At 43.9% G+C, this 16,077-nt stretch overlaps 1 protein-coding gene and 1 pseudogene across 3 annotated transcripts; both read left to right on the plus strand.

Annotated features, from left to right (window-relative positions):
* Window positions 1–821: 821 nt before the first annotated feature.
* LOC103627338 (probable bifunctional riboflavin biosynthesis protein RIBA 2, chloroplastic) lies at window positions 822–9,057 on the plus strand (annotated as a pseudogene). The gene is made up of 9 exons (XR_002262453.2): window positions 822–988; window positions 1,186–1,282; window positions 1,834–2,230; window positions 2,314–2,532; window positions 3,219–3,375; window positions 7,125–7,308; window positions 7,684–7,813; window positions 7,922–8,218; window positions 8,455–9,057. The product of XR_002262453.2 is annotated as a probable bifunctional riboflavin biosynthesis protein RIBA 2, chloroplastic (transcript).
* A 2,429-nt stretch (window positions 9,058–11,486) lies between these two features.
* Window positions 11,487–15,462, plus strand: LOC103627339 (uncharacterized). Of its 2 annotated transcripts, XM_020537760.2 has the most exons (10): window positions 11,487–11,599; window positions 12,080–12,143; window positions 12,881–12,953; window positions 13,861–13,926; window positions 14,002–14,128; window positions 14,223–14,493; window positions 14,591–14,675; window positions 14,761–14,885; window positions 14,958–15,029; window positions 15,129–15,462. In XM_020537760.2, exons 4-10 carry the CDS (start codon window positions 13,865–13,867, stop codon window positions 15,224–15,226), a joined length of 840 nt encoding a protein of 279 aa, XP_020393349.1. In that variant the 5' UTR covers window positions 11,487–11,599; window positions 12,080–12,143; window positions 12,881–12,953; window positions 13,861–13,864; the 3' UTR covers window positions 15,227–15,462. The 2 variants fall into 2 exon arrangements, with proteins under 2 accessions (XP_020393349.1, XP_020393348.1); XM_020537759.1 differs by lacking the exons at window positions 11,487–11,599; window positions 12,080–12,143; window positions 12,881–12,953 and having other exon boundaries at window positions 12,960–13,926.
* Window positions 15,463–16,077: the final 615 nt, after the last annotated feature.

Raw genomic sequence — 16,077 nt, forward strand, 5'->3', positions numbered from 1 at the left:
AATCGGCCGTAGACCTCTCTTTTTATAGAGGAGGGGGGCTGGACCCTTTACACGACTGGATTCCGAGCTAATTCCGTAAATCTAGCCAACAAACATAGCACAAAACTCGGAACCCTAAACTGCTCTGCGTATGCGCGGACCGTCCGGCCCACAGGCGCGGACTGTCCGGACCGCGGACCGTCCGACCTCAGGGCCGGACCGTCCGCCAGCTCAAAACGGTGCTCAACAGCAGCAAATCGAGGTGAGCGACAACACCTGTGAGTCATCCCATGCTTAGAGATGGCAATGGGTACCCGCTACCCGAAACCCGGTGGGTTTTTGCTCTATTAGGGTATGAGGTTAGGTTAATTTCTCTACCCATCGATTTGTTAATGGATTCAAATGGAAACCCTACGGGTACGTGGGCATGGATTTGTTCTTTCACTACCCATACCCGCAAACCCATGGGTTTTTAAAACCCGCCTTAAATTTAACATTCCTTATAAATATGTCTTATAATATTATTAATTGAATATGTTCTAATTGAAATAAACTTCATGTAACAAAATTTAGGCTAAAATTAGTTATCACTTGTTCTTTTTATGCTAGCTTATTAATGTATTGATTGTCATTTATATGATAAATTATTTTTTATGTTGATGTTAGTGGGTATGGGAAACCCGTTGGGTACCTGAAACCTGCATGGATATGAGTTTGGGCAAAATTTTATACCCGTCATGGGTATAAAGTTTTTAAGCGAGCGTATTTTTTGTTCGTAGGTATGGATTTGAGCAAGTAAAGTTTTTATGCATTGCCATCTCTACCCACGGTGCATCTGCGGCGGCGGTGCGGCCCTGCCTCCCCATGTTCGCATGGTCACGCCCACGGCCGCACCAACCACCAGCCCCGATTTCCTCCTCAATCACACCCCCAAACCAAAACCCAAACAGCACTTCTCCTGCAATCGCCGACGTCGACGGAGGCTTCGCCGGCCGGAGCAGCGCCGACGGTAAGACATTCTCGCCCCCCGCCGGCTCCTTCCCCTTGTGTCGCAAGCTCCTGGGCGCGAAGAATCGCCAGCTCGGCTGTCTCCGATCTCCGTTCGGGCCCGTACCAGATGACCAGATCCCGCGTATCAAATTCGATCTAGTCGACCATTCGATGTCTTGTTTGCTTAATCCGGCGCGCGCTCCGATGTGATTGCAGGTTGTTTTGCCCCTCCCTCGTCCGGCCCAGCAGCCCAGGCGAGCATGCCTTCGATTGCGCCACCGTCTTCCTCCGTCGCTGCCCTCACCCGCCAACCGTAAGAAGCTGCTCTTGCCCGAGCCACGCCCTCACCAGTCCCCACGCCACGCGTGCTCTTTCTTGTTCGCATGTTTGCGCCGGCTCGGTTTGTTTGTTTAGGAAACAGGATGGAGGGGTTGCCCCTTTTGTGGCTCGGTTTGTTGTTCGTCTTAGATTTGGTCTGCTTTGCAGCACAAAAAGCGGCACGAAATCGAAAGGGCACGTTTTTTATGCTTGATATAAAATGTCTCGCCTTGTGACTGAGGACTAGTTAGTAAACTGAATAACTAATGAAACGCAGGAGAAGATAGTTGCATTTGGATCACAAAGTGAACTTATATTTTTTTTCACTTGATAGTGATGTGAAAGAGTATCCTTGGAAGTTGGAACCGAACTAGAGAAAAACTGTTGCAAGAATTCTAATGTTCATTCATAAGCCCACACTCATTTCGTTGTTTGAGAATGATTTTTGGTTTCTGAATGCCTCTTTGTTGTTTTTAATGGAAGGCGAGATATTTGCTGCGATTTTTGTTAGACAAGATGAATTGATGCCTGTTTGTGACAATGCAGGGTGCAATTCTTCAAAGGGTGCAGTGTATCCAAGGAGACAAAGGGACCGGTCCGCAGTTTCTTCACTGCAAATTCAAAGAGCACCACGGTGAAATCAGCGGACTTGAAAGTAGCATCATCCTTCAAAAATGATGGTGGTTATCCAGCTGGCGGTGTCTCTTGGAAGGACGACACTCTATTGCCAAAAAGCACAACCATTCGTGGCCAGGACCATCCGGTTGCTGACCCTGTACTCCCAATGGATTCCATGATTACGCCAGAAATCCTCTCTGCTAATGTGGAACGTGTTATAGACATGTTTGCAGACGATGACACTGATACTGAACTTGATTTGGATAGCCCGACAGAGGACTTCACATCAATTGCAGAAGCCATTGAGGACATACAGCAAGGAAAAGTTAGTATATCTTAAAACTTTCTTATGGTATCTTGTACTTCCATCTCATCTAATGCTCTGCTAACGTTGTTTTGTACTTGAAGCTTGTGATTGTTGTTGATGATGAATCAAGGGAAAATGAAGGAGATCTGATAATGGCTGCCTCCTTGGTTACCCCAGAGGCTATGGCTTTTATAGTAAGGCATGAGACAGGAATTGTTTGTGTCAGCATGAAAGAAGATGATCTGGAAAGACTGAGCCTTCCTTTGATGGTTACCACAAAAGAAAATGAGAAGCTATGCACTGCTTTCACTGTTACAGTGGTATGATATTGTCATCATATTCTCCTGCCACCACTATTGTATTGTCTATTGCAGTTGATATGGTAATCTTTTGTTGTTTCTTGTCAGAAATATGTACATGTAGTGTTGTGGTCTTCATGATTGGTTTCCTTATCAAATAAATAGCTCACATGCAGGAGATGTTGCTGTTTATTACATGCTGAAATACCCAATACATTAATTGAGTTATTTTTATTCATACTTAGATTTGTAGAACAGCTGATTGCTATTCATTTGAATTCAGTTTTGGTATGTCATTTTATTGTCCTGGAACCTGTTTTTCGTAAAAGCCAAAAAACTTTATTCTTTACTGTTCCTGCTACCTCCCTTATGTAGCAATGAGTTTGAGATAATTCTATGCTGATCTTTTTTGACAATGTGTTTTTTACTGTTCTGTTACATGATTAGTTTGCTCTTTCATTACTGCTCTGTTCAGATGATGATTTTGCAACAATTACTTTCTATTGAATTGAATTCTAAAGTGAGCTAAGTTTCTGTCCTTTTTATGTTTAGACTTACTAAGTTAACTATGCCTATAAATGTCTATTTCAATGATTTAGGGAACTATTTATCCAACTTACCTTAATTTATGAATTGGTCCCTATGAAACTTCTCCGATGTTTTTTTGTCTGCTACTGACCTATATCTATATATTTTTTGCTCTTCAGGATGCAAAAGAGGGCACAACTACTGGGGTATCTGCCAAGGACAGGGCAAAAACAGTCATGACTCTTGCATCTCCTGACTCTAAGCCTGAGGACCTCAACCGCCCTGGTCATATTTTCCCTTTGAAATACAGAGAAGGGGGTGTTCTTGTTAGACTATGTGTGTGTGAGTGTGAGTGGGCCGGCACCACTGTTGGGTGAGAGGGAAGGGGGGATGAGAGCGAGAGAGCGTGCCTGCAGTGGGAGTGGTGTGGTATGAGGCACCGGAGTCGATCACCCAGTCGGAGGAGGGAGGGGTCATCGTCATGGTGCTGAAAGCAGCGGCGAGGGAGGCGTTGTCCCAACCGCCAGCCGGCGGGGACCAAGTCGTCGAGGTGGGGGTCCCCGGGGGCAGGAGCGCGGGCGGAGCCTGGGGCACGACGGGCACACCATAAGGAGGCGTCGGGGGCATGCCGTAGTGAGGTGCAGTCAGGAGGGCCGGCGCTGAGGGACGGGAGGCACTCTGTGCCTGGCCCGGCCACATGGCGATGGTTCCGGTCCAGGGGTTGTAGAAGGACGGCCACGCGTGGCCGCCACCCCGGCCGGAGGGACCACCACGAGATGGTCCGCCACCCCCACGGCCGCCCTTGCGGGAGCGACGACCTCCGTCGGTCGAGGAAGCCGAACGAGTGGCCGCCGGGGCGGTGGGTGGAGGGTGGTTAGGAGCCCCGGTCGACGGAGGACGGGTGGTCGGGCCCCCGAATGCGGCTGACCGCTGGTAGGAGCGCTGTAGAGAGCCGAGGCAGGAGTGGACGCCTCATTCGCCATGGTGAACTCCTCGAGGAGAAGCTCGTTCCGCACGGCGTGGAAGGTGGGGAAGGGCACACTCCTCTTGATGAGAGCCTTCAGGTGGCCGTAGCGGGGGCTGAGGCCACGCAGGAGGTTCAGCACCAAGGTATGATCGGCGACTGGCTCGCCGAGGTCGCGGAGAGAGTCAGCCAGGCCCTTCATCTGGCGGCAGTATTCTCCCACGGAGAGGTCCCCCTGAGAGAACAGGTGGAACTGGGCGTCGAGGTGGAGCGCCCGAGCATCCCGATTCCCGAGGAACTGGTCCTCGAGAGCGAGCCACACCTGGCGCGCAGTGTCCGCCTGGTCGCGGATGATGTCCTGTAGCTCAACGGTGATGGTGCCGTGGAGCCACGAGAGGACAACGCTGTCTAGGGGTGAAAACGGGCGGATATTAGCTTATCGTATATCCTACCCTAATGTATTTAAAACGGATTCAGGATCGGATACGAATAGTTAGAAATAGGACGGATACGGATACAGGGACCGGATATTTATCCGGGCGGATAAGTGACGGATACGGATATTATTTGATCGGATATCGGATACTTGTCGGATAATACATTAATTGCTTATCATAAAATATTCTTGTTCGACCACGAAATTGCAGGTAAATTAATACTAATAAACATTTAATAGAAGATAATCTCAAGTTCCCACATAAAAATGGTAAAGTGAAGTATTGATTATGTTGAAACTTGGATACTTAGAGTGATTTCACGTGTAACTCACGCAATAAGTGAAAATAAAATAGAAGAAACGTTGACATCTTGTGTATTTTATGGTCCCATTATTTTTTATGATTATATGTGGCCATATGTTGTACCTTCGTATAATTTCATAGATTTCTGAGGCTATTTGTATATTATTAATTTCTTTCTACATAAAATCATCAAAATGTAATTAAAATTCGTAAATACACTAGTTTTGACCTAAAATTGCAAAAAGATTACCAAAACAAATAAACATTCTATTCAAATAAAACCTCAAGTCGCCACATGAAAATGATAAGTGAAATATTAATTATGTTGAAACTTCGATACATAAAATGATTTCACGTGTAACTCACGCAATAAGTGGGACTGGAATAGAAGAAACACCAACATCTTGTGGATTTTATAGTCCAAATATTTTTGAGAACTATATGTGGATATATGTTGTGTCCCGTAAAAAATCATGAATTTTTAGGCTATTTGGTATATTATTAATTTCTTGTTGTAGAAAATCATCAAAAATACAATTAAATTCATAAAAAATATTGTAGCGTCGACCGGAAATTGCAAATAAGTTACCAATATTAATAAATAGTTTATAAAAAGATAATCCTAAGTTCCCACATGGAGATAATCTTAAGTCCCCACATGAAAATGATAAAGTCTATTATTTTGATATAAATTTAGACATTGTTTCAATGATTTTGGCCTAAAGATATGTTTAAACAAAAATGTGTTGTACTACAAAGTTATAGATCTCTTCGAGCTCTACAATTTTCATATAAACTTTATCTTCATCCGATTTCATATGTAAAAGTTATGATTTTATAACTATATTATTATGCAGAAAAAGAAAAAACGGGTACCCGAATTCCGGGTACCCGTATCCGACCCGAATATCCGTTATTTACCGGGTAGTACTCGCTCCGTATCCGACCCGAATCCGAAGCTGTACTATCCGGGTATTACCCGTATCCATCCCGAATATAAAAATATCTGTATCCGAAAAATGGTCCCGAATCAGTACCCGTATCCGGTACCCGTTTCGGGTACCCAGCCCGTTTTCACCCCTAACGCTGTCCATGAGGCACCAGGAGCGAGGTGGCGGAGCGTCGTGGTCGACGAGGACGTGATCGTCGAGGACGAACCGCCGCAGCGTGAGAGGGACCTGTCCTCGCCAACGGGGGTAGTGGGAAGACGCCGGATCCAGCACCACGGACACGAGGGCCCGGATGTTGTGCAGTCCGGCGGCTTGAGCGTGGAGAGCAGCGATGAGGTCGGCGTCGAGGTCAGAGGCGAGGGGATCCTCTGGGGTCACCGGGGGTTCCGCACGGGCGAGCGGCGGGTGGCCGAGGAGGCGCTGTGTGGTGGCCATCTGGGTGGTCAGAGCGGCGCCCAGGGCACGCTCACGCTCCAGGGCGAGGGAGGCGGCGCGCTCGCGCTCCCGCGAGGCCGTCACTGTGGCCTGGATCGTAGCGAGGGTGCCGACGAGCGGGGAGTCGGTGACGGGGAGTGCGGAGGGCGCGACGGTGTGGCTCCAGGTTGGGGAAGCGAAGGCGGGAAAGCCCGGCGGGGAGCCGTGGCGCAGGGGCAGCGGGGAAGCGGCGTGGAGTGGCCCGAGGCCGGCGATGTAGGGGGCCCCTCCATGGGTGAGCTCGCTGCTGATTGCAGCAGGGGCAATGGGGAGGTGCGTGCCGGGACCGGTGGTGACAGTGGTGGTGCCCATGGCGGCCAGCATGGCCGCAGTGGTGGCGGCGGTGTCCGCGTCCATCAGGGCGATGGCGCAGCAGGGGGCGTCGGGACGGTGGTGCAGTGGGTCGCGGTCGGCCTGGCGGCTGCGTCCGGGCGGGGACGCGTCGGGGCGGCGCAGCTCTGCTGCGGCGGCCGGAGACGGGACGCGTGCGGGGAGGGGCGCAGCTCTGCTGCTCGGTCTCCTGGGCGCGGGGAAGGAGCGGTGCTCGGTCGGTGCAGCAAGGCAGGGGCGCTGGGCGGCCGGCTCGGCGGGCGGCGCGCCTGGACGCGGCTGCACGACCGGAGGAGCAGGCACCTAGCGCGGGCAGAGGAGCGCACCGGCGCCTGAGCAGGGGGCCGCGGCTGGGAGGGAGAGGAGGAAGGCCGGCGGCTGGAGAGGGAGGCCGGCGGCTGGGGGTCCGTCGGTGGGAGAGGGAGGCCGGCGGCTGGGGGCAGGGGCCGGCGGCTGAAAAAAAAGGAAACTAACCCTAGCTCTGTGATACCATGTAGAAGAGTGAATTGATTGTATTGCATAGAGGTGGACTACAATATATAGAGACACAGGAAACCCTAACCCTAATGGGCCGGCACCCAACAGTGGTGCCGGCCCACTCACACTCACACACACATAGTCTAACAGTTCTGAAACGGGCTGGACACACCGAGGCATCTGTTGACCTTGCCATGTTGGCTGGATTACCTCCTGTTGCTGTCCTTTGTGAAATTGTGGATGATGCAGATGGTTCTATGGCTCGCCTACCAAAGTTGCATGTCTTTGCTGAAAAGGAGAACTTAAAGATTATATCTATTGCTGACTTGATTAGATGAGTTGAATTACCAAAACTTCAGCTTCTGGTACCTGACATGTTGCTACTAAGACAGTAGTCAGCATCTAGCTAGCATTTCAATTACCATTGAACAGTTTTCTCTTCGATTATTTCATAATTATGCTGAAACAGTGTTTGCTGGTAAAAAGAAAGAAAAAAGAAGCTGAAAGTGTTTTCAGGCAGATGCCTACATTTTTTTTCTCTCTATCCTAGTTGTAACATATGATTGAAAGTGATGTACTTAATATTGTTGCAAGAATCATATTAATACCTATGGCTGGTTATGTACACGCCTCTTCGGTGTTCTTATGTGCTGTTGCTGGTGATCCTTGAGATATTGACTGCTATGCTAACAAATTTTATCTGTTGCAGGTATAGGAGGAAAAGAGACAGGCTAATTGAACGCGCTTCTGTTGCACGCTTGCCTTTGAAATGGGGCAATGTCCATGCCTATTGCTACAAATCTGTTATTGATGGCATTGAGCATATTGGCATGATGAAAGTAAGTCACTGCAGTACTATTTTGCCTATGTAGAATTTTGTTTTGTGACGTATTACTGTTTGTACATCACTTGATCTAACTATCAATCACATACCCAATGATGGGCAGGGTGATATTGGTGACAGCCAAGACATTTTGGTGAGGGTGCACTCTGAGTGCCTCACAGGCGACATTTTTGGATCCGCAAGATGTGATTGTGGCGACCAACTTGCGATGGCAATGGAGATGATTGAGAAGGCTGGAAGGGGCGTATTAGTCTATCTCCGTGGACATGAAGGAAGGGGTATTGGTCTGGGCCACAAGCTTCGTGCTTATAACTTACAGGATGATGGGCGTGATACTGTGGAAGCTAATGAGGAACTTGGTCTTCCTGTGGACTCACAGGAATACGGGATTGGCGCACAGGTAAGACTGGATTATCTCTCAAGTTACCGTGGAACCTTTCTCCACAACACTTCCTTTCTGCTGAAGTCTGCTTGTATAGGAAAGTTGTATCATATATCTTTCTAGAGCTTCAACATGAATTTACTTGGAGGCACTGAAGAATTTCATGCCTGTTGCAGCCTGAAACTGTGATGTACATAGAATGAAGTAACCCTATCATGCAGTGAGTAGGCCACTGACATTTCAGTACTCTGCAGATATTGCGGGATCTAGGAGTCCGTTCAATGAAGCTGATGACTAATAACCCTGCGAAATATAGTGGTATTAAGGGCTACGGATTGAGCATTGCGGGCAGGGTGCCCTTGATTACGCCAATTACCAGTGAGAACCGTAAGTACCTAGAGACTAAAAGAACAAAGATGGGACATGTATATGGATTGGCCAATGCGCAGGCCAACCAAGCAAATAAATGGCAGCCAGAGCACAGAAGAGAATCATTAGGCCCCCAAGCATGTTTCCATTATTATTCCAGCAATCCAGCTTCGTGGCACAAAAGAGTGATATGATTCTTCGTTTGGGGAGTTCCTGAAATCTTCTCCCCCTATATTTCCGTAGATTCTTTCGCAAAAAAGCCGATATTTCGGTAGATCGATTTCTTCAATTGTAACGGTAGGTTTTAAGGTGGCTAATCTCTACTACTTATTAAGTTAGCAATAGTAGCCTGCCTTTTTGTGTTCTGCCGTGTAGTCTCTGACAGGTAGGGCCCGCTTGCTCCTGCGTGTATGCTCCCGGTTTATTCCGTAACACATTTTTTTTACAAAAAATAGAACTACTGCACATGTCACGTGCACAGGAAGACACATGCACCGTGTGATAACAATCGTACTATTACATACACAGGAAGATATATAAGCAGGTTTCAACACCAATTGGTGGGCAATGTGGTACTAATTTTACCTTGAAAAAAATTAAGACAACCACATATGCCGTGTGAGGCCCATCTGCCGATTCGTGTTCTACGAGGCCCATCTCCATGAGACCCTATCCCCGCCCGCGGCATCCAGCCCTGCGCGGCTACGCCCCCGCCCGCATGCTCGCCTTGCGCCGCCGCCCGCTTGCTCGCCTCCAGCCGCGGTCGCGGCCTCCAGTGCCCAGCGCCACTGCCGCTCCATCTTCTATCCTGCCGGTGGACAGCCTCCACCGTCCCCATTTGTGCGGCCTCTATCGTCCCCACCCTCGCACAGTTCGTGCAACAGACTCCCCCCTCTTCAGTCCCCACGTCGTCCACTACTGCATGCTTCCTCCCCACGACCTCCACTTCCTCAGACACCTTAGAGCTCGATGATGATAAATGGTGAGCATGTGTGGACTCTGTCTCGTCCGAGCACGCGTTTTCACCAGAGTCGGGTTGCTGTACCACGCCGCCGCGCCGGGGCCTCTACAGTGTCCGAGCGCGCCTGTAGTGGACCGAGGGGGCGCTTAGCAGAGGCGAGGAAGGGTTTGCTCGACCGACAACTGGGACTACGCAGGCTACAAGGGGAGTAGTGAAGATCGACAGCGAGTTGCTCCACGACCGGTCTCTCCCGCTTGAGGAGTAAGGTAGTTTTTTTATTTAGAATCAAGACTCTAGAATCCAGATTCCTTGAATCCCCTAAATTGTGTTTGTTTATTGTTAGAAATGAACTTCATCTACCGACCAGGATTCGAACATGCCTTTCTTTACCATGTTTCGTGCAACTATGCACTGCTAACATATCAGTAGCATGGTTTGCACTGCTAGAATATCAGTTTATTACCATTTTCGTGCAATCGTGACTGAGGTAGATGGGGTTATTGAACAACGTATTTGAATATTTGATGTTTTAGCTGCATGGAAGTATTCATTCCAATCCTTCTGCTGCTAAATGAACTGTTAAAATAATATTGTTTCCAATACTGACTGATTTACATGTACTATCAGTTGAATTAGGTAATCCAACTTTTATTTTGCATCGACTGATACTGAGCATAAAGAAAATAGAATTTGGAAGCACAAGCAGATATTCAGACATCGGAGAACCTAATAAACAAAAAAAGAAACAACAGATCAGCCTATACTTTGACATGGTTAACTGTGATATGAGCTACATTTTTATGTTGTTGGAATGAACAGCCAATATGATATGCAGACCAAATGTTTAGCGATATTTATTGATGGATACTATTGGCTTTATTGCACAAATGACATAACGAAACAATCAGATCCACGTCTTTCTCAGTTTGTTTGACTGAATTCAAGCAAACAAAAAACATAACTACAGATGATATGATGAATGAACAATTTAAAAATAGATTCAGAAAGAACAATTACTTAAGTGATAAGTGCCATCAATCCTGAAGCTCCTAAATTTAGCTGGCACCTTAATCAAAAGTATGGCCTCATTGCGGTAAGCAGTTTTGTGGCCAATTAAAAATACAAGTAGCAACTCACAACACTAAAGGAGTCATAGTTAAAAAATCCATCATGAATCAACAGAAAGAGGAAATAAAAAAACTAACCAACACAATAAGGAATCCATGGATGCAGGACACCAGGTCCTCAAACGAAGCATTAAGAAGAGATGCCACCCAAAAAGCATATACTCAGGAGTATTAGTCGACAATTTAGGATCCTGGTCAGTACTTACACACCTGAGAATACTTCATTATATGCTTTGTGGTAGAACCTGACATTTCGTGAGAACGTCGATGAGAGTTATCATATCATATGAAAGTATGAACCAATAGATAAACTTGTTGAAGTGTATAAGTAGATTGTCTATGAAGTTGAATTGGAGATTTAGCCCCTCCAAGGACGAAGACAAGCTGCCAAAGAAAGCTACGCTCTTCTGGGTGACCTTCATACATCCACACAGCAAGAGGACACGCAACCTGAGCTGCTTCGTCGCTTCCAAGACCGTGACGTTGTAGTCACTGACCATGCAGTTCGAAAGGCCGAGCTCGATGAGCTTGCTGCAGCTCTCACAGATGGCGAACAGGTTTGCATTAGTGATCTTGATGCATCCCTCGAAACCGAGGTGGCAAGGGAAGCGTCATGGCCTTAACCAAGGCAGAAACAACCGGGTTCGTGAGAATAGCCTTTCTTGTATAGTTCAGTTTTAGTTATGCCTTTTCATTGGAGCCTGAATTGGACTTCAGTTGTTTGCATAGCTATAGTTATAAATATAGAATAGCCTTGCTTGTCCATCAATTTTGAATTGTTACAGTACTGAATGAGCCCTCAAAGTGCATAGTGCTGTTCTCTTTTTATGTGCTTGATAGTTGGTCCTATTGTATTTCAGTTGCTCTTGCGGTAGTTCCCCCAACTGTCACCATGCAGTACGAGGAGGGTAAGACTGTGGACCTCTATGTCCCCAGGAAGTGGTACGTTTGCCTCATCCTCTTGTAGAAATATTATTGTTGCCTGTAAGTAGCTAATGAAAATCTATACAAAATTAAGGCCAATTTAGAACGAACCGTTGAAAATACTAAATTAAGGTAGGTTTAGAACGAACTGTTGTTGTCCAACAAATTTCTAGGAAGATGGCATGGTATTAAAAATCAATACAATCTAACATTATTATGGGAGCGAGTGGGATTGTCATTGATTCAATAACCTTAATAGGACGTTCTCTTCGACTTGCCTTTTTGCTCACCTGGTCAGTTTGTGTTTATTTCAAATATTTGTTTATTACTGAGCTAGCAAATAGCAATGATTAGTTTCTCAAAACATGTAGTGTGTTGTGTTGCTGCATCAGAATTGAGAAGGATCTTTGAATATGTTCATATAGTTGTCACCTACTTACCATTGTGTTTTCTTAGAGTTAATCTTTGCTTCTCTACTTACCATTTTGTTTTTCTCAGAGTTAATCCCAAGGAGTGCAGACTCTCAAGCATCAGTGTTGCCTTTTTCTTCTTGTGCCCACAAGTATGGAGCATCTGTCTTTTACAACCTCGTGTTGCTTCCAGTATACTGTCTTTCCATGAATTATGTCTAGCTTTGAACTTTGGAAAATTATAGAGTAATATACTTTATTGCTGATCCCAGACATCTAGGTGGTCCATTTATGGATATGTAGTTCTTTGCTTGGCACACAATCTTCCTTGTACTGTTTACTAAATTTAGGTGGACAAACAAAATGCTTCTGTAGTTTTCTTTGTCCATTAGCAAAATAACAAGTATTATCAGCTTTGATGAATGTTAAATGTTGATGAGAAAAACTATGAAAAATCTTATTATGTAACCTAATCTAAGATTATTATGGGAGCGAGTGGGATTGTCATTGATTCAGTAACCTTAATATGATGTTCTCTTCGACTTGCCTTTCTGCTCACCTGGTCAATTTGTGTTTATTTCAAATATTTTGTTCATTACCGAGCTAGCAAATAGCAATGATTAGTTTCTCAAAACATGTAGTGTGTTGTGTCGCTGCATCCGAATTGAGAAGGATCTTTGAATATGTTCCTATAGTTGTTACCTACTTACCATTGTGTTTTCTCATCAACATTTAACATTGTATAGCAGTTCTGTCATCATTGTATAGCAGTTCTGTCATCTTAGTTTGGCGTTGCTATGAAAATTCTGATAGAGAATACCAGTTTCTTTTCTCAGAATGTGAATACTTATGTTTTCTATAATAATCATGGGTCGTTGTGACTACCCAGGGAAATTCGGAATTGTGTTCGCCTCAATTTCTGTACCCATCTTTGCAGCTCTGTATTGTCCAACAAAACTTTGGTTAGTGCTTTCATGCTTTCATTTTGTGTTCTTAATACTATTTCTTTTATATTGAATATTTGAATGACCTGTTCTACTATTACAGTTTGAACATGTTTTGTTATGTCATGTCTATTACCAACTTGTAAAAGCAAATGAATTGTATTGAGAACAAATTTAAATTAAAATTCCAACTAATATATATGGACATGACAAACTTGTGTGTATTAGGGGTATTTATTGGGGTATGAAGTTTATATACACGCATGCTTCCGGTATATAGAGGTTGATGCTAAAATGATAGTTGAAAGGATTAGCTGGTAGTATGCTTTCTGTACGGTGCACTTGCACCTGCACAACTTCATTCTTCTTCGCTTCTCTTAATTCTTCTTTCTATGTCTACAGTTCAATACAAAGCGAAACACCCTTAAGTGAGATTATTACTTGTTAGTTCGATATCTTTTTCCTACGCTCCATTTGAATCATTGCTTCTAAGTCACCATCCAGAATTGTAATATTTGAATCATTGCTTCATTTGCTTGTCACATCCACCATGATCTTGAATACAACTCCTTGACTTCCCGCAAAACACATTAATATGGCAAATCAGCAAACTGATCGTTAATACGAAAAAAGGAATCATTACCTGTACTGTGTGGCAAGAAACATAGACAAAGTTAAATACAATTGGACATATTATGTTACATTTTATGATTTAACTTTAAATATTGTTATATGAAAAATCTTCAATTTGATGCTAGGTTTCTTAAAGAACAAAGACGTAGATAGAGTCTACACTTTCTACAAAATAGTTTCTTGTAATTTCATTATGATGTACAAGAAATCGATTTGTTTGACAGAGGGACTTTGTCATTTAATCCTTTTAATGATGTTTTCTTTGCAATAATGCCATGATTGGTCCTACAAGATCAATGGCGGGATCAGGTAGAATAAACCAAAATAGGACAGTTCCAGACATTCGTCCCTTTCCTCCGTAAGTATTTAGTTCACTTGTCACATTTATATTATATGAATGAAGAACTTAAGCTACAGTTTGTGTTTTATATAGTTTTGTGTTATTTGATGATATTCAAGATTTCAATAACTTACCACACGTAAAGAGTATCTTTGCGAGGGTAGTTGTTAAGTTCCCTAGGCATCATGATAGTCAACACTTCATCCTACAGGATATCACAGTGAGTTACTTCAAGCTTTAAAATAGAGTCAATATAGTCATGTTGTTATAATAAAATTCTTTGACTCATACGGCCTGTATTCCCATATATCTAGGGATCCAAAATGGAAGCAATTTCAAGCCGCAATAATGTTCCACGTTTCGATGCCTTACTCACACAAGGATGCACATATACATTGTATAGAGTGGGATTCTATCTAAATAGGGAGGGGATTCAATTTCGGAATATTGGACATGGGCTAGAGATCGGACTGATAACACATACTATTGTGGAGCCATTCATTAAGCCAATCCAATTTCCTCCATTTCCAAAGTATCTTATGCCATTCCATAAGGTGTATCAACAACCGCATAAGTCATTCGTAGGTAATGATCATTCCTTCCATATGGTTTATATATATATAGTACTAATGGCTGATGTATAAGTTATTCAAAGATAACTAATCACATGTGAATTGCTCAGACATTATTGGCATAGTTCTTCATTTAGAGCCATTAAAGCATATCGGTGGAAGGCCGTATAGAGAGGCTGTACTAATGGATTCCAGGTGACACTAATTTATAGCTACATTATTTTTTGAAAGTATTAAGTAATTGTTAGGTCTTATTCAGACAACATTAATGTTTTTATAGGTGGGATCTAATCGTCGTGGGGGTATGGACTGACCTCTTGCAAAGAAATGCTCTACGATGGTCGTTAGCTAGAGTTGACAATAACATAATTATTGGAACTATGCTGCGTCGTAACAATAAACACAGTAATTTCTCTTGTACCTAAAATCTTTCAACTTGAAGTCAATTCTTATGCTTATTTATTATCCTAACAATAGGATGCTTGGAAACCTCGGATTACAGAACCGTTCATTTCAACCCAGATCATCACACTACATACCACTTGAAGAGTGAGTGGTTCTTATAATATAGTTATAAACTATAGCTAAAATTAAAATGATAATAATTTAAAATAATCATCTTCTTACAAATTATGTTCTAAATTGCAGCTATTCGACGTTCGTTGATTCAAAATCCAAGGCGTCGTATCATCGACAAATTTCTTGAGAACAGACGGGCACATCTCACAATTGTGATATCTGATTGAGACGTGTTCTAGCTTGTTATAGTAGATACTTTGTTAGTTATGATTTAGATGAAACTTAGAAGTAATGATTTGTTCTCTATTTTGTATTAGTCGTGTGTTCGGTCTCAATGGTGATCACTTTGTATAAAACTATGTGACCTTTCTATGAGCTAATAAATAAGTTCACCATCATTAGTCTTCATTCATCTTTCTTCATCACTGTTAGCATGGTTCTTGATCTATACAAGCCTATGTCATTTGCATTTAGTCCACTGTAATCCATGGCCTGGTAATCACAAAACTATTGAAAACAATATCCGCTTACGAAAGATATGTGGAAAATGCGGTAGGAACGACATAATGATGATAGCATTTTTGCAAATTGAAAGAACAAAAAAATTGCTCACCGAAGAGGATCACTTCATTCTTCATCTCAAAACACTCCAGACGATGCAGCAGTTTTGGAACAAAAAAATGAACCTTGCAACAAAGCACCACTTGAGATGGGTGTTTCCTTCTTTAACTGAAGGCACTCAGATCATACGACACTCTTGGAAAAAAATGGAACCTTTCAAAACATAAACCAGCAAGTATCACCTCTTCCCTTTTTTTACGAAACTCGCCAGCACCTCTTCGAGGGGGGAGGCAGAAGCAAGATAGCATTTAAACGACAATAAACAATACACAAACCAGTTAAAAATATGAAAAATCACCCATTACAAGAGCTGTAGGCTGTAGCATGGTTATTAACACACAACTGACCTCATATGAACATATCATGAGACAACATTAGTACAATTAACCGTGAAAAATGCATAATATTAATGTTACATCACCAAATAAATAGAGATAATAACATCTCAGAATTAAGA

This window comes from Zea mays, chromosome 5 (assembly GCF_902167145.1).
Source record: "Zea mays cultivar B73 chromosome 5, Zm-B73-REFERENCE-NAM-5.0, whole genome shotgun sequence".
NCBI classification, from domain to species: domain Eukaryota; kingdom Viridiplantae; phylum Streptophyta; class Magnoliopsida; order Poales; family Poaceae; genus Zea; species Zea mays.